General features: G+C 44.8%; 2 protein-coding genes across 6 annotated transcripts in view; both read left to right on the plus strand.

Annotated features, from left to right (window-relative positions):
• The first annotated feature begins 3,315 nt into the window (after positions 1-3,315).
• The window catches only part of FHL1 (four and a half LIM domains 1), a 61,428-nt gene continuing 41,542 nt past the window's right edge, over positions 3,316-23,201 (plus strand). For 2 of the 5 annotated variants that reach the window (XM_032619296.1, XM_032619306.1), the window contains exon 1: positions 3,360-3,495. The gene's annotated coding sequence lies outside the window, so the exon portion shown is untranslated. Of the gene's footprint in view, positions 3,496-4,258; positions 4,570-23,201 lie in introns of those variants that run through there. The other 3 variants (XM_032619301.1, XM_032619302.1, XM_032619299.1) reach the window with 3 other exon arrangements.
• LOC116747199 (chromobox protein homolog 1-like) lies at positions 3,527-14,574 on the plus strand. The gene is made up of 2 exons (XM_032618986.1): positions 3,527-3,858; positions 14,010-14,574. The coding sequence occupies exons 1-2, from the start codon at positions 3,527-3,529 to the stop codon at positions 14,572-14,574; spliced, it is 897 nt and encodes a 298-aa protein (XP_032474877.1).

The raw sequence follows: 23,201 nt of genomic DNA on the forward strand, positions 1-23,201 counted from the left end.
GAAGGGAACCTTGCAAGGGCTTAGGCTTTCTCATAAGGGAGGCCAGCGCCCAGTTTGTGCACCCCTGGGGAAAATAGGAGTCATCAGACTGGATTTGCTTGATCTATCCTTACGGCTGGCCGCCCTCCACCCAGCCCTCTGATCAGCCTCTTAACAGTGGAGAATTCCTTTAAGCAGATGGAGGGCCCGTCTTCTTCGTGGACCCCAGCTGTCATTTCCTCTGGGCTAGGCAGGCTTCTCTCATCAGCAATCCCTCCCTACTGATTATCCCGCCACATGCTGTCATCTCTCAAATGAAAAAAAGAGAAAGGAATCTTCTCTTGTCCCTAACTGTCCCTCCCGTTCCACTCCACTTCTGTTCCCCTTTACAGTGAAACATCTCAAAACAATTGTCTATACTATGCTGTCTCTACTTCAACTCCAATTTCCTCTCCGAACCTGTTCCATCAAATCCTTCCACTTCCCTACACAGGCACCACCCTAATCGAAACCACCATCCGCTTTGATAGGGACTATTGGGAAAGCATCTTAACTAGTTTTCCTGTTTCGATCCTCAGTCTCCTCTGAATCTTTCTCCACATGGTAGTCAAGGTAGTCTTTTAAACACATGAAAGGATGCTCAACATCACTGATCATTAGAAAAATGCAAATCAAAACTACAATGTGATATCATCTCACACCGGTCAGAATGGCCATAATCAAAAAATCTAGAAGCAATAAATGCTGGAGAGGGTGTGGAGAAAAGAAAACCCTCTTGCACCGTTGGTGGGAATGTGAATTGGCACAGCCACTATGGAGAACAGTATGGAGGTTCCTTAAAAAACTACAAATAGAACTACCATATGACCCAGCAATCCCACTACTGGGCATATACCCTGAGAAAACCATAATTCAAAAAGAGTCATGTACCACAATGTTCATTGCAGCTCTATTTACAATAGCCAGGACTTGGAAGGAACCTAAGTGTCCATCGACAGATGAATGGATAAAGAAGATGTGGCACATATATACAATGGAATATTACTCAGCCATAAAAAGAAACGAAATTGAGTTATGTGTAGTGAGGTGGATGGACCTAGAGTCTGTCATACAGAGTGGAGTAAGTCAGAAAGAGAAAAACAAATACCGTATACTAACACATATATGTGGAATGTAAAAAAAAAAAAGGTCATGAAGAACCTAGGGGCAAGATGGGAATAAAGACGCAGACCTACTAGAGAATGGACTTGAGGATATGGGGAGGGGGAAGGGTAAGCTGTGACAAAGTGAGAGAGTGGCATGGACATATATACACTACCAAATGTGAAATATATAGCTAGTGGGAAGCAGTCGCATAGCACAGGGAGATCAGCTCGGTGCTTTGTGACCAGCTAGAAGGATGGGATAGGGAGGGTGGGAGGGAGGGAGATGCAAGAGGGAAGAGATATTGGGGATATATGTATATGTATAACTGATTCACCTTGTTATAAAGCAGAAACTAACACACCATTGTAAAGCAATTATACTCCAATCAAAATGTTAAAAATAAATAAATAAAAATACAAATAGGACCTAGAATACCACTTGACAATGAAAGAGAGCAAAGTATGGATACAACTTGGATGACTCTCAAGGGAATTAAGCTGAGTGAAAAAACCAATCCCCAAAGGTTACAAACTGTATGACTCATTTACATAACATTCTTGACAGGACAACATTGTAGAAATGGAGGACAGATGAATGATTGCCAATGGCAGGAGACTGGGGGGACTGGGGAGGGGGTTGAGGCTAAAGGAGCAACAGGATGGATTCTTGTAATGATGGAACTATTTTGTATCCTGACTGTGGTGGTGGATATATGAGTCTACACGTGATAAAGTTGGATAGAATTAAATACACACACGAGCACAAGTAAAACCAGGGAAATAATAAGATTTGTAGATTGTACTAATGTCAGTATTCTGGTTATGATCTTGTACTATAGTTTTGCATCGGGGGAAACTGGGTAAGGGGTACATAGGACTTCTCTGTATTATTTCTTACAAACGTATGTGAATCTACAATTATCCCAAAAGAAAAAATAAATAGGAAAGAAATATAAATCAGGTCATGTCGTGCCCCAGGGGTGAAGCCATTCATTCACTAGCTTCCCATTGCTTTTGGAATAAAACCGTCTGACTCTTGACTAGGATGCAGTCCATGATCTGGTCTGCGTCAGCCTGTCCAGGCTTATGCTACCCTCCCCAGCTCTCCTGGCGCCAATCACAACCACCACCTCTTAGTCCTAAAGCAGCAAGATTTGCCCCCTCCTGGCTTTCATATGTCTGCTCCCTCTTTTTGCAAGGCTTTTCCCTGGCTCTTCCTATGGTTGCTTCTTTCATAACTTTCAGGGCTCAGCTTAAATGCCACCTCCTCCTTTCCTAACCACACGATTTGCACCCTCTCCTTTTGCTGCACAGGCCTAATCCCAAATTTGATTATTTTCTCACTTCTTAATCGTCTGTCTCCCCACTAGATTGCAAGCTCCCAGGGCAGGGTGGCGGGTGTTCTGCTTGACTCTGCCATGTATCCTCAGCGCCTGGCACTGTGCCTGGCACACGGTGAGGGCTCAGTAAACCGAAGGTTGAGTGAATGAATGAGTAGCCACGTGCCGCTTTGCCGTCAGTGCTTTTTCGAATGATGCAAAGCCCTCTGTATGGTAGCTTTGGGCTCATGATGGGGCTCCTTTCGCTCCCCCCCGGCCGATTACTAAGGGAAAGGGTCGCCGGTGGGTCCTTCGGCGTCCCTCAGAACCACGGGGCTCCTGCAGTCTGGGCCGAATCCGGGTGCGCTCCGGACACGGGCCGCTTTGCAGGGGGTGTGCTGGCTAGCGTAGGCCACCGGTGAGGCCACCTTCGCTCGACTCTCTTTGTTGCTCCCACCTCCCCAGCGCCGGCGGCGGCTGCCTGCAGTGACTCGTGACTCCCCGCCGGCCTCGAGGGCTGCGGCGCGAGGGCGGGGGGACCCCGGGCGCCCCCAGCCCGTCCTCCCCTCGGCCTCCGGGGCGGGAGCCGGCCCTCCAGGAAAGCGCTCGCCCCTGTCTCCTCGCAGCCACCTTCCCCGCGCGGCCGCGCCTTGCAGTCAGCGGGCCGCCCCCCGAGACGGAGGCACGTGGCCGCACGGGGTGCGTGGCGCCCTTGCCCGGCCCCCGGCCGGGCCGGCTCCCGCGCGCGCGCGCGCGCCCCGCACCGCACCGCAGCCCCCGCAGGCCGAGCCCCGGCTGGCGCACGCCCCGCCCCGCCCCGGGCCAGCCGCGCCCGCCCCCGCCCCCGCGCGCGCGCGCGCGCGCCCTCCGTCCCTGCCTCCCCCACGTGCCCCTCCCCACGTGCCCCTCCCCTCGCGCCCCTCCCGCGCCCTAGATCCACCGCCAGGCCGAGGGGGCTCAGTCCGCAGCCGCCGACGCCGCCGCCGCGCCTTGGCCTCGGTGCAGGCAGCGGCCGCCGCCGAGACAGCCGCGCGGGCGAGCATCCCCAGGCAGTAAGCCCGCTTTCTCTCCGCGTGTGCGTGCATGCGTGTGTGCCTCCCGCCCAGCGGGCCCGCGTCCCGGGGGAGCGGCTGCCCTCCTGCCCCGCCGCCGCCGGTCGCGGGCTGGCCGCCGGTCGCGGGCTGGCCCCCGGGGCGGGTATCCGGGGCCTCGGGCCTCGGCCGGCCGGCCGGCCGGGGACAGGGGCTGCGGGATGGCCGGCCGCGGGGTCCCCTCCTCTGCCCTCCCGCCGGTGCGTGCCTCAGCCTCCCTCGGGCTCTCGCCGCAGGGGTGACGGGCGGAGGGGACCGGGAGCGCCTGGAGGTGGGGGAAGCGGGAGGGAGGAGGGGGCTCTCCCTGGTTTCCTCTGCGGAATGGTGGGGAGTGGAGAGAGAGGGAAGGGGTTCCCTGGGCTTTCTGCCCGAGGATGGCGGGCAGTGGGGGGGGTGGGGCGAGGTGGGGGGCACCTCTTGGTTTTCTCAACGAGGATAGCCGGCTGGGAGAGAGATAGCCGGTGGGGAGAGCGGGTGAAGATGAAGTGGAGGGCTCCCCTCGGTTTCCTCCTCGAGGACGGGGAGGGAGTGAAGGGGAACCGGCCTCGGTTCGCACGACGAGGCGGGCGGGGGTGGGCGTGGGAGGGAGTGGAGGTGAGGGGCTTCCAAGGATTGCTCGTCGGGGATGCTGTGGTGGGGAGGAGCGGGGAGCCGCGCTTGTTCTTCTCTAAGGGGATGGCGGGGGGGGGGTTGGCGAATGGGGGGGGAAGGGGGGTTCAGCTCCAGCGCGAAACCTAGGGAAGCAGGAGGAAGGTTTTGTAACATGGGTTGAGCCTTAGAAGGTGGATTTTCAAAACTGCAGGGTGTGACCTTTCCGTCTCAAAAAGCGTGAAATCCCTACAAGGTGCCGTCTGTTCTAGGCTCTGGGAGAGAGGTTTCTGCTTTCGAAGTTTCTCTTTCTCTTCCATTCCTCGCGGCCTCTTCTCAGGCATCCAGGACTAGGTGGAGGTTTGGAAATCAGCAAGGAAAGATTGTGTGTGGTTCGTGTTCGGTGCTATATTATCTTCTGCGTTTGAGACTGTGCGGGATTCTCAGGTTTGTTTTGATTGCCCTTTACAATAAAAACCCTGTACCAGCGAGACCCCTTGGGAAAAGAAGAGAACAAGGTTTATTAAGGGGACTCCAGGTTTGGTTTTTTAATTTCCTGAAGTGCAAGAGATACGTCGCTGTAGCATTTTGCTTGGCTTTCAGAAGACATAGTAATAGAATAAACGTATGTCTTTGCTGGAAGTCCCCTATATTCATTTAAATTACTCCATCGGGATTATCTGAGGCCCCTTTGATTTGAATTTGGAATAGGTCCAGATTTCCTAATTGGAGCCATCATTTTGTAATTGCCTGTAATTCTTTCCTGGGTTATCAAATCTATGGCAAGCTTATAGAGCACCAGGAATAATTTTTTTTCGTTATCTTGATTAAGACAGTTTTAATGTAAATTTTATGTTGTTCTTTGGAAATGTGAACATTTGCAGAATAGCATACATTTAAATTATGAGCCCCTTGGAATTTTGCAAAGCCTTTCCCTCCCCAGCTCGTCTCCAGGAACAGAACCCTCCCCATTCTTTACACTGAGGAAGCAAGGGCTTCTGGGATGGTAGCTTTGCCTTTGGAAACTCATGCTCATATTTGCTTAGGAAGAATACATATTGAAAAGGTTTAGGCCTTTAATGTGGTGATGCTCTACGTGCTTTCCCATTTTGGTTACATAAGGTTCCAATCTAGTCTTTACCTTCAGTCTTTAAAAATGCGTATTTAACATTTTTCAGAGCAAGTATAATCTTTATGCAACAGGAAATTGGTCAGATACGCCATGATTTGTGTGAACCACCTACCAATAAGTATATAGTCTAAGACTACCATATGGATTCTGTAACCATATATGGTTTTTGAAATTCTAGGCTGCCATTCCCATATTGAATTTTTGGAGGAGGAAAGCGCTCTTTTGGTTTTTGGGTTTTTGTAACCAAGTCTAGATTTTTGAGTGAAACTTTTAAAAAATGGTGTAAGATTTAAATTGGGAAAATTCCTCTTATATGATACCAGGAAATTGAAGCTAATTTAATATGGATCAAACTAATGGACCACTTAAACATGATAATTTACTTGTGTACTGGAAATGATAAACTGGAAATGTTTTAAGTGGAAATAGAGGTTTTGGTCTCAAAGGTGGACGAGAATGCATTTATTGTTTTTTATAAATTTATTTATTTTATTTATTTAGTTTTAGCTGTGTTGGGTCTTCATTGCTGCACACGGGCTTTCTCTAGTTGCGGCGAGCGGGGGCTACTCTTCGTTGCGGTGCGCGGGCTTCTAATTCCGGTGGCTTCTCTTGTTGCAGAGCACGGGCTCTAAGCGCGTGAGCTTCAGTAGTTGTGGCGCACGGGCTTAGTTGCTCCGCGGCATGTGGGATCTTCCCGGACCAGGGCTCGAACCTGTGTCCCCTGCATTGGCAAGCGGATTCTTAACCACTGTGCCACCAGGGAAGCCCCGAGAATGCATTTAAACACTATTATTTGCACCGTTTCTAATGTTAATGTGATACCCATTCTATATACTGGGCAATGATCTTAAAATAATACTTTAAGAATACAATTTAAATCTGACTGTTTTTTTCTCTTATGAATAGAATGCTGGGAGTGGTGAAATCTTTTGCAGAGAGAAGCATGTGATGGTGGTGGGCCTTAAGTTTCTCTAGACAAGAGGAGTAAATGGAGTGTCTTTTACGCAGCTTTTTAAGAACCTGTTGTTTGCCCTGCAGGACTGGAGGAAGGAAAAAAAAAGATAAGGAACCTTGAAAAATTAACAAAAATATGATCAGATATCTTTCTAAATATTCTTTAAATTTTTGCTCATATCCATTTGAAAAGTAATTTGTAAGTCAAGGCTTTGCGTAAGACATTGACTCTTACCTCTAAAGTTTTGACGTTAAAAAAAACCAAAAAACTGTTCACTGAAGGATGGCAGCTAACCTCCTGAGGCTGATCCATCCCTGTTTTCCTGCTTCCACCTCCCGGCTGCCTCCTTGCCCTCTTGTGCCAGCAACTTTGGCTTTTATAATCTTGTGGGAGTTGAACAAATGCTCGTGCTTGCTTGAACTTTGGGCCTTATCTGTTTGGCTGCTTTCCCCAACTTTTGCCTACAAAATTTTTTTGGTTAATTGAATTTTCCAGTTGTTTGGGTTTGGAGTAAAAGGGAGCAGACTGTAATTATTTTCTCTTAAAAGATCTTTTCTTTCAGCTCCTGTTGAACGAGAGCAAAGAAAGTTTCTTTTTTTTTTTTTTTTGTCAACAGAGTACTTAATTAAGCAGAATATATGACCATTTATTTATTCAACCAACATTTACCGAGTTACCGCCTCTGTTGGAGGCTCTGTGCTAGGTGCTGGGATGCACAGTGGATAAGAAATGGCTCCTGCTTTCTGGTGCAGTTATTAAAATGAAAAATAGACAGTGAATTCGGTGTGAATAATCAAGAGTTGTCCAGAGTCTTTTGGACTTTAACATAGCACTTTATGTACAGTAAACATGCTTCAGCCATGCAAACAGGGGAGCCGTTTCTTTCCGGGGTATTAGTCACTGCATAAATTCCATCTCACCTTCCCAATGAAGACATACTTAGTCAGTTTGGGTAATAACATGGTTTATAAGTCATCTTAAGGTCAATGACCTTTTAACATTTTATGTAAAGTAATTAGGACATAGCAGATTCCTTGATATTAAAAGTTCAGCATTTTGTATGACTGTATAGAGTAGTGAAAAGACAACCAGGCCAGCATCCCTTCCTGTGACTTAAAGCAGCTTCTGACAGCAAATTGGGCCAAAGAATTTATTTTTCTATGGTCACCTTTGAATTACAGGTACTAATGAATGATGGAGCCCAGAGGAGTAGATAAGACTAAATGGGAGGGCGAGTAAACCTTTGTCCTCCTGCAGGGCTGCCTACCGAGGTGGCTGAGAATTCCCATCTGCAGAAAGTGCTAGACGAGTGGTTTTTAACTGGGGCAGTTTTGTCCCCTAGGAGACATTGAACAATGTCTGGAGACAGTTTTGGCAGTCACAGCTTGGGGTGTGTCTAGTGGGTAGAGGTCAGGCAAGGGGCTTAAACATTCTAGGATGCAAGGGGCAGTCCCCCGCAATGGAGAATCATCTGACCCAAATTGTCAGTAGTGCTAAGGTTGATGTAATTTCCTCCATGAAATGCAGTGGAACTTAACTTGAGGAGAGTAGAGAACACTAACAGTGTCTTGATGTGACTGAGTTGTTGGCCAAGCTCACTTTACTAGTCTTTAAAGTGACTAGTACCTGAACATCGGCCCAAATCATGAAGACCAATAGAAGCTACCATTTATGGTACTTAGCTCTGTGCCAGGCACTTGTATACATTGTCTAGTCTCTTCATGGTTTAAATTAAGAACCAGGCTCAGAGAGGTAAAGTAATTTGCCCTCGGTTGCACAGCTGGGCGTGGTTAGAAGACATCAGAATTAAGATTGTCTTACCCCTCAGAAGTTCATGGTTTTGAGCACAACGTCGTACTGTCTCCCTTGTGGTGTGCTCTATTCAAAGTCTTAACAAAATTAAAATTACTACATGTGCTATATACCATTGAGTTTGCTGGAGAGTAATTAAAACCGTGAACGTTAAACTTGATCATACTTGGAGTAAGTGGCCAGGAGTAGGGGGCGAAAGGGAACAGGTTACTCGAAGGCCTACTCTAGTTCTAGAAAATACGTGGGTTGAATTTACACCCATTTTGTAATTTGATCCTCAGAGGAACTCCGCAGAGTGGTTGTGATGCACATTTCATAGGTGAGGTTAGTTAAGTAACTTGCCTAAGATTGCACAACTAATAAGCGGCAGAGTTGGGATTTGAACTTCAGTCCTGTGACTAAGCCACTGTCCCTTGCTGCTTGGTCTGGAGCTTGGTGTTGCTGAAGGGGAGTGAGGCGAGGACCCTGCTGCAGAGAGGTGAGTGACTGGTCCTGGGTAAAAAGTCATTTTGGAGGTAATGTGTTGTAGACACAGATCACATCCAGGTGGAGAATGGAGAGGTGAACTATTGATGCTATACCTTCCTCAACTGAGGAGAATTTAGCTGAACATGAAGTTTGTTCTAGAGATCTACCCTCACTGAGCCTGCAGTTGTCATTTTGGGGACCTTTATTGTCTATCTTCCTTGAAAATTGTACTTTTTATGGTGGTGAAGCTGGAAATTACCTAATTGTGTTTATATCTTTTCCGCAGCTTACTTTCAACCTTTTTTGGACTGTCGTATAGAACTTAACAATGATAGCATTTAGTTTTGTAGTCTTTGTACACAATTTAAACATTTATTTTTGCTGTGGACGTTGTTTTTATAACAAGCGTCATCAAATTCAATATTTGTGTTTTCCATATGGGGGGTGTGTTTTGTTTTGACAGCTAAATATTTATTTTAACTTTTGATGTGTTGTGTTTTAGAGCATAGCAAGAGGAAAAAAAAAAACAAAACCCAGCCCAATAGCAACCATATTTTGTCTGGAAAGCTTTTTTTTTTTTTTTTGTGGGTAGAAGAAGTACCTCATGTTTCATTTCATTTACTTTAAACTGGAAAGGAATTTTAACCATGCTTCTCAAGGGCCAGGATGCTGGGGAAAAAAAGTTATTTAGATAAAACGTATGTTTTGATTTCCACGTACGACTGTGAGCCATAGATTCTGATTATAATAATAATGTCCTGATTCTGACTACAGCAGCCAGCCACTTGGGTAATCAACCACTGTGTGCAGACACGCATTGTGATACTGTCTGACTTCATATCACCGCCCCCCCGTGATTTTAGAGTAGACTTGAGAGATCTGGTAAAACTTGCAAGAATGCACTAATCCTTTTGAAAATCTATTTTTTAAATGATAAGAGTGGTACTTTTTCATTGTAGGGAAATTTAGAAAATACAGACAAGGCTAAAGAAAATAAAAATCAGTTATAATCCACCACCCAGAAGTTAGTGACAATGTTTTGTATTTCTTTGTTAAATGCAGTGATTTTTTTTCATGGTGGACTCAAGTCCATTGCAGAATCTCCAACTTATAAGTGTAGTCTAAGGTTTTTTAAAAATTTTACCAAAAGATCCTCTGAATTACTGTTGCATCTCTAGACAGAAGTCATGGTCATGAAGAGTGAAATGGGAACGCCACCCGAGAGTTAGAGAATGATCATTGGCCTCCTCATGTAAGCTCCTTAAAATTCTTTCTCCTCCAAGTTGAGTAGTAGAATTTCAGCGCTAGAAAGGGCTGTCAAGACCCCGCCACCCCCCCCCCCCGCTTTGTTTTAGAGGTGAGAAAACTGAGGCTCAAAGGGGCCGAACACCTGATCCAAGGTCATGTGATGTGTTAATGTCAGAGTTCCAATTTGAAGTTTTAGGTCCTCCATACGTAGGTAAGTTTTATTTTCCTAATTAAAAACTCTTCACAGCCAGAACTTTTTGTTGGCTTGTCCCTCAAAAGAACAAGGTATTATGGTGAAAGTATATTAACTGTATACTGAAGGATACCAAAAAGGCCAATTTTTTCCTAATTTCAGAAAAGGATCAAAACAGTTGTTTGCAGAAATTTATCATATTATTTGCTTTGCTGAAATTGATTATTAGCGGTGGGGAGCCTCTTTTGTGCATCTAGCCATTAATTTCCTCTGGCCTAGGGAGCAAGTACAAGTACCAAGGCCTATGGAACATGCATAGAGTCACAGAAATGCAGCAACGACTTCGTAAGAGTCTTCACACGTACTAGCCTGAAAGACCCCAATTGGAGCCATCGCTACATGAAAGTTTTCTTTTCCTTTATAAAACGAAGTGTCTGTTAAAATTGTGGTAAAGTTCAAATTGTGGGAAAGAAATTGTAAAGAGTGCATTCGCTTCCAAACTCAGGTAGGAAGTTAAGTTGTGGCAAATGCTGGCACAAGCGCATGCGCGCGCACCCTCACATGCGGTCGTTGTTTTAAATCTGGCGCTATTAAAAAAAAAATAAGTTCTTCAGCTTCCCGCCCTTTCTTTCTTCGCCCTCTTTGTGCTTTCTGTAGCTGTGTGGGCCCCTCTCTCTTCGTGTCTCCTTTGCCTGGGTGTCTATTTTACTCTCAGGGTGACCTTTTTTCGGTCCGATGGACTCTGCCCACTTTAATTTTTCTGGGCTCCAGAGTCGTCATCAAGTTTACCTGCCGCTGCGTCTTCCCCTTCCCGCATTTGCCAGTATTACAGTTACCCCCAACCTGGGCCAGGTCCGTTTTCCAGCCTAGGATGGTCAGGGAAGCTGCTCTCCAGAACAGGTGTCGGGTGAGATCTGGTGTCCCTTGATACAGAAATGTCACTGTTAGAATAGAATTAAACAAAATACATCTGGAGATTACATAGGCTGTGTACACATGTAAACCTGTGAACACAAAATCATCCCTTTTCTGTGGCCAGGGCCCCAGCAAACGCTAAAGCTACGTGAAATAATGAATGTGGATACTCACTGCCAAGGGCTTACTATTGGAACAAGTGAGAAAATTGTACCCTTGCCTATAGGGCTGTGCTGTGAAGCAGTTTCCCCTCCTGTTCCTCATTATTGCCTGCTAATGAATATGTGCATTGTCAGCGAGCCGCCAGCTCTTCCCAGCTTCCTGCGGCACACTGCACTGCTCTTCTGAAAATGGGTTTTGCTCTGTATTTAAACCAATGAGATTTGCTTGAGCTTCAGTTTGGAGCTACTATGGGTGTAAAATACACAGATAGAAGATACACGTGTACCGGCTTTGTAAGTGCAGTGAAACCTAGGAAAAGAAAAGAGCAGTCAAAGTAAGTCTTGGTTGCCAGCACTCTACATTTTGTGGGATTTATATTTTATTCACACACCTAAAAACTCTGGTTCTGGGCTTCCCTGGTGGCGCAGTGGTTGAGAGTCTGCCTGCCAATGCAGGGGACATGGGTTCAAGCCCTGGTCTGGGAAGATCCCACGTGCCACGGAGCAGCTGGGCCCGTGAACTACAAATACTGAGCTCTGCGCGTATGGAGCCTGTGCTCTGCAGCAAGAGAGGCCGCGACAGTGAGAGGCCCGCGCACCGCGATGAAGAGTGGCCCCCGCTTGCCACAACTAGAGAAAGCCCTCGCACAGAAACGAAGACCCAACACAGCCAAAAATAAATAAATGAATAAATAAATTAAAAAAAAAAAATGTAGGTTTTAAAAAAAAAAAAAAAAAAAAAAAACTCTGGTTCTAGGGGCAGGACAGGAAGAAAGATGCAGCCGTAGAGAATGGACTTGAGGATACGGGGAGGGGGAAGGGTAAGCTGGGACGAAGTGAGAGAGTGGCATGGACATATGGACACTACCAAATGTAAAATAGACAGCTAGTGGGAAGCAGCCGCATAGCACAGGGAGATCAGCTCGGTGCTTTGTGACCGCCTGGAGGGGTGGGATAGGGAGGGTGGGAGGGAGGCGCAAGAGGGAGGAGATATGGGGATATATGTATATGTATAGCTGATTCACTTTGTTATAAAGCAGAAACTGACACACCATTGTAAAGCAATTATCCTCCAATAAAGATATATTTTTTAAAAAAAGCGAGTCATGTACCAGAATGTTCACTGCAGCTCTATTTACAATAGCCAGGAGATGGAAACAACCTAAATGTCCATCATCGGATAAATGGATAAAGAAGATGTGGCGCATATATACAATGGAATATTACTCAGCCGTAAAAAGAAACAAAATTGAGCTATTTGTAATGAGGTGGATGGACCTAGAGTCCGTCATACAGAGTGAAGTAAGTCAGAAAGAGAAAGACAAATACCGTATGCTAACACATATATATGGAATTTAAGGGAAAAAATGTCATGAAGAACCTAGGGGTAAGACAGGAATAAAGACACAGACCTACTAGAGAATGGACTTGAGGATATGGGGAGGGGGAAGGGTAAGTTGTGACAAAGTGAGAGAGTGGCATGGACCTATATACGCTACCAAATGTAAAATAGACAGCTAGTGGGAAGCAGCTGCATAGCACAGGGAGATCAGCTTGGTGCTTTGTGACCACCTAGAGGGGCGTGGGGTAGGGAGGGTGGGAGGGAGGGAGACGCAAGAGGGATGGGATATGGGGATGTATGTATGCATATAGGTGATTCACTTTGTTATACAGCAGAAACTAACACAACATTATAAAGCAATTATGCTCCAATAAAGATGTTAAAAAAATTAACAAACAAACCAAAAATAAAACAAACCAAAAAAACTCTGGTTCTTTCATATATTCAAAGCATAAAATGTTCCATAGACCTTCTAATCACAAGAATTTGCAATATCCACCGAGTTCTAAACGTGCTTTTCAGTACTAAGGACATGATAGGTGGGAGTGTAGAGATGTTACCGTCAAGGTTGTTTTGACGAGGATGGTACAAAAGTAAATTTCTCTACTCGATTAACAAGTTTTGTTATTCACTTTCACTTTTAGAGTGCGGATAAGGCTGCTTGGCTCCTGTCAGATTAAAAATGTGTGATTTATTAGGAAGAGGTTAAGGGCTGGTTTTTCAGTGAATCTCTGCCGGGTCTAGTATTAGACTTTATTCTTGTTTGGGAAGCTGATGGCCAGCGTCTGTCTATAGACATAATCAATCATCTGTGCTTTCGTGTGACCAGTTGAACTGAAGTAACAGGTGCCCCCCCAGGTTTCTTAGAGACTAAAGCATACACACACACACACACACACACACACACACACACACACACATAAATTCCAAAAATTTTTGTATCACTAAGCCATAGTAGTGGATTTAGACATTTGAATTAACAAAAATTAATGTTTTTCAATAGTTTGTAAGAAACACCCTGTAAATAATGGTAGTTTCACATACTTAAAACGATTTTTATAAAAAGTCCTCAGGCAGATGGCTTCTAGAAGCTAAGGAGACACTTTAAGTTCCTTGTCAAAGCTTCTGTGTCTCCAGATGCCAGGGTCAGTTCAAATTTTCAAATTCTAGGCCCTTCCCTTCTAGGCCATAAGATGCAGAATTTTCCAGTGTAGTAAGCACACCTAACCACACTAAGGAAAGAAACCCAAGCAGCCCAGCTAATAGGAGGTGAAAAGGTATACTCGCATCTGCAGATAAAGCAGTCGGCCTTTGTTAGAGACACTTTTAAAATATCAAACCCCCCCCAATTTATTAAAGAATAACTAACAGATATAATTGTATATAGTTAAAGTGTACCACATGGTACAATAAATAAATCTACTTTAAATAAGTTACAATAGATAGATGAGTTTGGGATGAACAGATACACACTACCGTATACAAAACAGAGGTTTGGCTGAGGGGAGGGATGCTTCAGGGAGAGGCTCAGCCACGGTCAGCAGGCTTGTTGCTTTTCTGGTCGCCACTCCCCCGGCCAGCCCAACAAGATGCGCCAGTAGCCCAGTAGCGTGGCACCGATTCCTCTCGCTCTGAGCAGCCTCACCCTTTATACCGGAAAGCTGGAGGGCACTATGGGGAAAACAAAACAAGAAGAAAGTGGAGGAGGTGCTAGAAGAAGAGGAAGAAGAACAAGTGGTGGAAGAAATTCTCGACCGTCAAGTGGTAAAGGGCCAAGTGGAGCACCTCCTAAAGTGGAAGGGGTCCTCAGATGAGGACAGCACATGGGAACCAGTAGAAAACCTGGATCGCCCCGGCCTCATTGCTGAGTTCCTGCAGTCACAGAAAACAGCACACAAGACGGATGAATCAGAGGGAGGCAAGTGCAAAGCTGATTCTGATGTGCAAGATAAGGGGGAGGAGAGCAAACCAAAGAAGAAAGAAGAGTCAGAAAAGCCACAAGGCTTTTCCCGGGATTTGGAACCGGAGCAGATTATTGGAACTACAGACTCCAGTGGAGAACTCATGTTCCTGATGAAGTGGGAGAACTCTGATGAGGCTGACCTGGTTCCTGCCAAGGAAGCCAATGTCAAGTGCCCACAGGTTGTCATATCCTTCTACGAGGAAAGGCTGACGTGGCATTCCTACCCCTCGGAGGAGGATGACAAAAAAGATGACAAGAATTAACTCTCCTGACTACCAGCCCGTCACATCTGACTGTGGGTTTCAGGTGGGGAAAGAAGGAGTTCTACTTGTCTTGACACCGTAGAGGTGGCTTGAGAAGATGTCCTTTGAAGAGCCAGTATAGTTTCTGTGCCCTACAGCAGCTCAAGCGCTTTAAAGCCGCTCCATGCTGTATAGTTTGCACACCCATCCCAGTGGAGAGGAAGGTGGGTCAGTGTTTCAAGGCAACCCATTCTGAACTTTGCTGAGAAAAGCAAAGGGCCTTCTATGAAGGACAAAACTTGCAGAATGCGATGTGGGAGAGCTATAAAGATGCTGTGGATCTTCAAAGAGCATCTCCACAACCCACAGCCTTCTTCCCAATAGTGTTAACTCTGCACTTTTACAGCATAGCATGTATGTAGTTTTTGAGTATTACTGGTGTATTATTTGGGGTGGGAGGGATGAGGTGGGAAAGAAGGGAGATGGGTTAGGGTCATTTTTGTTCAAATTTGGGGCCTGATGGCGGAAGTGGTGAAACAAAGGAAAGAACAACTAATGATGATTTGGTTCTGTGTCCAGAATATTTCATCCTTTCAAAAAATGTCATTGGCAACCTAAATGAGGACTGAGACACTGTTTAAAAGCTGTGAATGCCTGAAACTTAGAAGCCAAGGTGTTCCCTGCCTGAGCTTAATGCTGTTCCCAACAAAGGACTAAGCCAGTTAAGACGTTACCAAAGCTGTGGTCCGTGGGATGGAAACTGGTTGAGGAGGAAAAGTCTTATTGGAGTGTATACACAGGGAGATCATTCTGTCTTAGAGGTGCTAATTCTTGAAATTGACAAGAAGACCCTTTCTTTTCCGGTTATGAAGTTATAAATGTCAGCTTCTCCACCCAAGCCACTGGCTGAAGTATTTGGGGAAGGGCAGAGGGTGGTACAGGAGGTGGGAGAGTAGGGAAAGGCAAGGGCCAATGCTTTTAGGGTGGAAAACTCTTGGAGCCTCTGTTTTTTGAACTTTGAAACCATTGGTGGCAGGGTTCAGTCACTGACAGCACAAGTTCACTGAATCACTTCAGGAGTTGAATGATTTCTGAAGCCCTGGTCTCAGGAGAAGATTAAAATTTCATACTGGGGCAGTGGTTCACTTTAAAACAAAACAATTTTTTTTAATCCTAAGAATTAACTAAAACCCAAAATGCCGTCTTGAATCATGAGATCCATCAGTTCTTGACATCGTCTAGACCTGCATCTAGAACTCCATTGTAAAATCATTTTAGGCATGTGTTAGGTTTCTGTGAAAACTTTTGTTTAACTGTTAAACCTCATACCAACACTGTCAGTTTTTGTCTTAATGAAAGTATAGATTTATAAAAAAAAAACACTAAAAACAAAATAGATAACAAGGACCTACTGTATAGCACAGGGAACTATATTCCATATCTTGTAATGGAAAGGCATCTGAAAAAGAATAGCTACATTCATATATGGATAAGTGAATCACTTTGCTGTGCACCTGAAACTAGCACAACATTGTAAGTTAACTATACTTCAATTTAAAAAATGGTTTAAAAAATAAGAAAATAGAAAAAAAATGAAGTGTACAATGTGATGATTTGATATACATGTACATTGTGGAATGATTATCAAGATAACTTAATACCCACTGTATGGAGTATCACTTATGTACAATAAACTGCATCCAGTTAAGGCATACAACTTGACGAGTTGCGGCAGAGGCATAGAGCCTTTTGCGGCACATCCTTCCCCAGGCAACCACTGATCTGCTTTTGTGTGAGAGCTGCTTTCTAAACTTAGATTTGAAAGTTTGTGGATCTTTCTCAATCCAAAGACCAGCTCTAAATCCAGAACGCTGTTTTCTTCTCTATATTTAAGATCAAATAATATGACAAGGAGATTCCAGGTTTGACTTCTTAGAACCTTTCCCTGATGGCCTAAAGGCGAGTACTTAAGATTTTGCCTGCAAGTAAACCACAGTCTCTTTATTGAATAGCCTCATTGCATACTTGGATTGAAGGGAAATCAGAGCCAAGAGAGAAACAATCCTGATAAAACAGAGAAGCAGTATATATATGTTCTTCTGAAGTAGGTAGGGTGAGATGTCAGATCCCCCAAGGACAGGACAAATAAACTAATTTGAATTTTGCTTCACATTTATTCATAAATTAAAAATGAAAGCATCAGAATAAATGTTTTACACCTGTAGGTCTATACCTCCAGCTAGTGTGTGTATGTCATCATTATTCAGGAATAACCCTATCCCTAGAGCCTTCCAAAAGATTTGAAATGGGTTTCAGAGGGAATTTTCAGTGGATGGAAGGTGTACCATCTTTACACACTTACGTGCAAAGCCGGCTTTTAACATGCTGAACGTTGCTTTCCCATTGATATATTCAGTTGAATGAATGATTAGGCAATTTAAGGGCTAGAATGTTGAGACGCACTTTGTCCCTTCCTCACTCACCCCCTCAAAATAATTCCTGTCACCGTCCTTTTATGTCTAGCTGGCTCTCCTTTCCATTGCTGCCGCTCTGTCCTGCATCTCGTGTCCATCTGCGACTCCCGATTTCGACTGTTTCTGCCCGTCCCTGCTTTCCTTTCCCAGTTTTCTTCCTCCTCTTTTCTGTCTCCCGATGCTACTTCTCTTACGCTGCTCTGCTTTCTCATGACAAAGCTGTTTTTATAAACATCTCCAGACCAAGTCATCAGCAGACTAATTCCAACATGTCGGATGTCATCTTGGAGACTGTTTTTCTTACTTTTTGTTTTGTGGTCCAAGAATTTCTTCAGACTCGTTTTTTTGGGGCCATACTGGAGGTCTGAGAGTTGTGAATGGTTGGTTTTCACATAATCAGAGTTGAATATGTTTGCAGGGCTATGTTATAGTCAGTCTTTGAAACCATGAATCATTGAAAAGAAATGAATGATGTACATTACAGCGTTCCTGTGAAACTTGCCTTTACAAAGCTACAGCAATTAAAATGGTCTTGAAATAAGGAGATTTATTTTTCCTCAGAAGGTACTGGAAATGTTTTTTTTGGTTTGGTGTTTTTTTGTTTGTTTGTTTGTTTGTTTTTGGCCACACCACACGGCTTGTGGGATTTTTGTTCCCCTACCAGGGATCAAACCCAGGCACTGGGCAGTGGAAGTGTGGGAGTCTTAACCACTGGACCACCGGGGAATTCCCGGAAAGGGTTGGGTTTTTTTGTTTTGTTTCAAAAAACAAAAAACTTCAACATCTGTCAAAATCTATAGAATGCACAGCAGAAAGAATGAACCCTAATGTAGACTATTGACATTAGTTAATAATAATGTATCAGTGATGGCTCATCAACTGTAAAAAAAAATACAGTAATGCAGGATATTAAAGATAGAGGAAACTGGGAAGGAGGTATTGTGGAGGTATGTGGAAACTACTTTCTGCTCAGTTGTTCTGTAAATCTAAAACTGCTTTTAAAAAATCTATTTTAAATCTATTATTTTTCACTTGGGATTCAGAAATACAATGAATATATCAGTCACTTTTTATTATTATTTTGTAGATAAAAGCGCAGTGTTTGCTTTTAAGTACTAGTAACGTAAGAGAAGTGCCTCTTCGTGAGTGCTGTAACTTGTACTATGGGTTCCCTGAATAGTGAAAATGTGAGTTCCCGGGAGAGCTGCCCGGCGCTGTTCACCACTGTCTGGTTGCACAAGAGTTACTGAGCAGGTTAGTGTGAGCACTGCGTCGGGACTTTGTCTGTCTGCCACCACTGGGGCATCGTGCCATCTTTGTGGTGGAGTGGAGCCCCGGGCTTGACAAATTCCGTGCCCTACAACCCAGTGAGCCCTTTTTTGACCCTTGCATTTGTGGTATCACTAGCAACAGTGACAATCGGTGAGCTCATGCCAACTCTTGCAGCCAATATCCAGGTCAGAGTTTGATTGCTTTCGGCCAAAGGCTGTTGCTTGGCTTGTAGTAGCATGGACCTGAGACCAGAACCTCTGGGCGATTACTCAGCATGGCCAGTGTGGCAGTAAAGCCATGTGAAAAGATGAGGTCTTTTAAGGTCGTATTGCCCATGGTTTCTGTATACTGGAACTGGGTGATTCTTTCTTTTTGACCTGGGTGACTCTTATGAGCAACTACAAGTACGTGTTGCTTCCTTGAGTTGGCTGTGTAAACAGAACGTTCTCTGTAGGCGTTAGTAGGTGGCGGGGGGGCGGTCAGGCCTGAGAAGGACATTGAGGCTGAGGGAGACAAGCAAACATTGGGATGGTGTTAAAGTCACTGGCAGAGGAAAAATTGAGAAAGCATCAAGAATTGGAATATAAATGACGGCAGTGAAGGAATCAAGGAATGGATGTCTTGGGGGTATGGTTGTTCATGGAATGTGTCCATCAGGTCTGTGATTAGACCAGGGTCAAAAACTTCATACAGTTAGCTGCAAAAATACTCATGAAGGGGGGAGTTGGTTATAGAGGTCACCTATTTAACTTATTAAATTTTATTGTATGTCGGAAGAAAACTTTTAATGTATGGATCTGTTACGTATGCTCATGGTTATACCTGTTATTAGAGAAGCTTTCACGTATTTTTTTTCTTGATTCACTGCTTGACCGGTCAACTGTACATGTGGTCCTACCTCTGTTGGAAGCAGCAGATTTTAGCGGGGGGAAGGGGAAAGAGGGGACAGAGAGAACCTCTCCCTTGAGCCACAGTCCATGACGGAGGCTGGGGATTCCAGTTTGGCTGCCAAGGTCACAGGTTACTCTGGGCTGGTGGTGAACCAAGTGGTGGCACAGCCGCTGCATTCCTTGTGCTCACGTTCACGACTGACACCAGGTTCTGTGAGCTGACATGATTGTACAGCACTTCCTGTCCATTGTAGAGGCGGCAGACGTCACCAGAGCATCCTGTGTTTGCCCCGCAGGTGTAGACAGGCCCGGTCAGTCAGGAGGCCGGGCCCAGTCATGCTCCTCTCAGCCAGGCTGCTGGAAATAGCTCGAAGGCCTGCGGAGGTGCAGTGGCGATGGCAGGCAGGGCGGGTGTGTCACACCGTCCTCTTGCCGCCCGTTGCTCACCCAGTCGCCGCTCGCTGCCCTTCAGCTGCTCTTCATCTCCCTTCCCCTTTATCTCCTGTTTACCCTTGATTCAGTTACTTGTGGATTTTCTGCGAAGGAACAAGGAAGCAGGACCTCAGCACCAAAAAGGCCTGGCCCCTTGGCTGAAGTAGTCCAGCCCAGACTTCCCCCACTGCCAGGCTGTTACAACTGCGTGGGCCTGTTGGGTGTCAGATGGAACTTGGGGTACTTGTGAAAGTTTCTGACATATAACTTGAAAGTTGATTTGTGTCACCTTATAGACTTATCGCTCCTTCCACTTTTAAAACCCTATAATTTTCCTTTACGTGTGTGTGATTGTCCCTATAGCAGACACTGGCTGCGTGCATGCCGATGTGAAGGATTTGTTCTGCGGCTAATTGATTGGAGCAGGGCCGCCCAGTGGCCAGCACGTAAGGAAACAGTTCATAGGGTACCAAAGGCAGCTTCTAGAGTATGAGTCCGAACACTTCCTCAAATGAAATCAGCAAACGTCTACTGACTGCTTGCTCTATGTGCTAGATGCTGTGGGGAACGTCAAAAGCAAAAAGGATCTCTTCAAGGAAGGAACATCCATTCTAATTGGAGAAGCTGTTAGGGACGCACTAAGGATGTGGTGGGAAGAGTACTGAGCTGAGAGGGAGGAGGAGGGAGTCGGGAGTGTTGAATCCTGGCCCAAGTTCTACCAATAACCATCTGATCCCCTGGGCAAAGTACTTCCCCTCAGTACTTACTTTATAAAAAGGGAATCGGACTGGATAATCCCTAAGACTTTCTATAGATTGGTTCACAAACAAATGGGTTCAAAAGGTAAACAACAGTACAAGGCAGCAATAGGATTCCAGAAGACGGTACCTTCTGTTTTGCCAGATGAAGTATGCATATAATAGTTACTATTATGTGTAAATGATACATATATTTATGCTGTATAACTGTACTAGTTATGACTATAGACCAGTATTTCTCAAAGTAGGGTCCTTGGACCAGCAGCATCAGCATTACCTGGGAGCTCGTTAGAAATGCAGATTCAGGGGCCCCACCCCAGACCTACTGAATCAGAAGCACTGGGAATGCAGCTCAACACTTTATGTTTTCATAATCCCCGCTCCCCCGGAGGTTGTCACGCCCACTAAACTTTGTGGGCTCTAGGAATTCGGGGCGGCGGTTCTCAAACTTGGCTGCACGTTAGATTCCTCTGGGGGAACACGGGGAGGCACCGAGACGTTACTAGTTGCTCTGGCTCCCCAGGTGCAGCCAATTTGAGAATCACTGGTGTAGGGACGGTGGCGTGCACCTGAGCGCCTGTTACTCAGTAGGGGTGACAGAGCTCAGAGGCACGGAGTCAGCCAGAACCAGAGCTGAGTGTGGGAGAAGGGGAAGAGTGGGTTCGAGTATGACTGGAAGGCCTTGAATTTCATGCTAGAAATTTCGCTTTTAGATTACAATGGAGGAAAGTTGGGGGGAAAGGGAATGAGCCGTTCAAGGTGGTACATTCGAAAGGTTATTCTGGCGGTTCTATGAAGACGGGAGTGCGTCCATAGTCAGGAAGTCTGGTGAAGTAGTCTAGGTGTGAAGTAATCCTGAACCAAATTACGAATGTAGAAATGTGATTAGAAGGAAGAAAAAGTAGGAAAGCTCTCTTGCAGGACAGATGGCTAGGATTTGGTGATAGCTGTGGGGTGAAGGCAGGGTTAGAATGAGGCTTTGGCTCAGGAGTTCCTCTCTTCTGGGACAGCCAGTGCTCTCGAGATGCAGCTATCAGAATGGTCACGTTTTATGCATCTGTACTTATCCTTTGTCCCTCATTGCTTTGATTTTGGAGTTCTAATTTGGGGGGTGTGTATTCCCCAGTGACTTATAGAAAGACACAAATTATAGTTGTCCACAAAGCTACCCATGGTCATCGGGGCGGGGTGGGGGGGGGAATCCTGTTTCTCTTGATGAAAGAATGCTTGGAGTTGTGGGAAAGTTGTAAACTTGGCAATGACTAATTCAAGCCTATCAGTCAATTAAGTGAATTTTTATTTTATCATTTGTTTTATTTGGGAACCGTTGTAATAGTCACTGAAAGAACATCAATCTCCGTATTTTTAAAACAAAACGAAAATACCATTGAACATTAGGGCAAAGGGCAAGAATTTCGAGGTTTTACCTTTTGACTTTAGCAAATGTTTGCTGCTCCATTTTTCTTGCTGGATCTCACCATTGAATTTGTTTTTGGTTTGGGGCTTTTGGGTTTTTTTTTGCATTGTTCCAACTTGTTCCTCATGCCTGACCATTTTAGTTCCCTTTATTCTGTTATTGACGGCTTCTTTATTCCTAAGTATTCTTAATGTTTTAGTTTTTTGTTTGTTTTTCTCCTTTTCTTTAGCCTTATAAAGCTCATTAGCCAGCAGTTATGTAAAGACATATGCAGAAAATACGTATAGTCTGGGTTTTTTTTAACCTTTTGACCCCTTCACCCGTTTCCCCACCCCCTGCCTCTGGCAACTGCCAATCTGTTCTCTGTACCGATGAGCTTGTTTTTTGTTTTTTAATTTTTAGATGCTGTGTATAAGAGAGCTCATGCAGTATTCATCTTTCTCTGACTAATTTCACTTAATATAATGCCCCGGAGGTCCATCCATGTTGTTGCAAATGGCAAGATTTCCTTCTTTTTATGTCTGAGTAGCATTCCATTGCGTATACATGTACTGCATCTTCTTTATCCATTCATCCATTGATGGGAACGCGGGTTGTTCCATATCGTGGCTATTGTAAGTAGGGCTGCAGTGAACATGGGGGTGCAGATATCTCTTTGAGTTAGTTTCTTTGGATAAATACCCAGAAACAATTGCTGGATTATATGGTAGTTCTATTTTTTTAATTTTCAGAGGAACCTCCATACTGTTCTCCATAGTGACTGCACCAATTAACATTCCCACCAACGGTGTAAGAGGGTTCCTTTTTCTCTGCATCCTTGCCAGCACTTGTTATTTGTGGTGTTTTGATGATAGCCATTCTGACAGGTGTGAGGTGGTACCTCACTGTGGTTTTGATTTGCATTTCCCTGATGATTAGTGATGTGGAGCATCTTCTCATGTACCTGTTGGCCATGTGTTTGTTCTTTGCGAAAATGTCTATTCAGCTCCACTGCCCATCTTTTAAGTTGGATTGTTTACTTTGATTGAGTTGCATGAGATCTTTGTATATTTTGGATACTAGTTCCTGATCAGATACATGATTTGCAAATATTTTTCCCCCATTCCGTGGATTGCCTTTTCATTTTGTTTATCATTTCCTTTGCTGTGCAGGAGCTTTTTTATTTGATGTGGTCCCACTTGATTATTTTTGTGTTTGTAGCAAAAGTATTCTTCATGTTTTAGTGTGCCAGTTAAAAAGGAACGCGTGTATCTTTATTTCTTGTCCCCCCTTTGTGACCACAAATTCTGTAAATTTGCATCCAGAAACGGCCCATCGAAATTTCTCCTTAGAGCTTATTGGGGGCCTGGTGGGCACACTGCTTACCTTTCATCCTTTTGTTAGTTTACAGGTTGTGCCATATCTG

This window comes from Phocoena sinus, chromosome X (assembly GCF_008692025.1).
Source record: "Phocoena sinus isolate mPhoSin1 chromosome X, mPhoSin1.pri, whole genome shotgun sequence".
Lineage (NCBI taxonomy): Eukaryota > Metazoa > Chordata > Mammalia > Artiodactyla > Phocoenidae > Phocoena > Phocoena sinus.

What these genes read in the sequence shown, in the direction of transcription:
- LOC116747199 (XM_032618986.1), top strand. Translation starts at nt 3,527, where the DNA reads ATGCGTGTGTGCCTCCCGCCCAGCGGGCCCGCGTCCCGGGGGAGCGGC. An exon ending in CTGGTTTCCTCTGCGGAATG is followed by an intron (nt 3,859 to 14,009) that starts GTGGGGAGTGGA and finishes TATACCGGAAAG; the next exon opens with CTGGAGGGCACTATGGGGAA.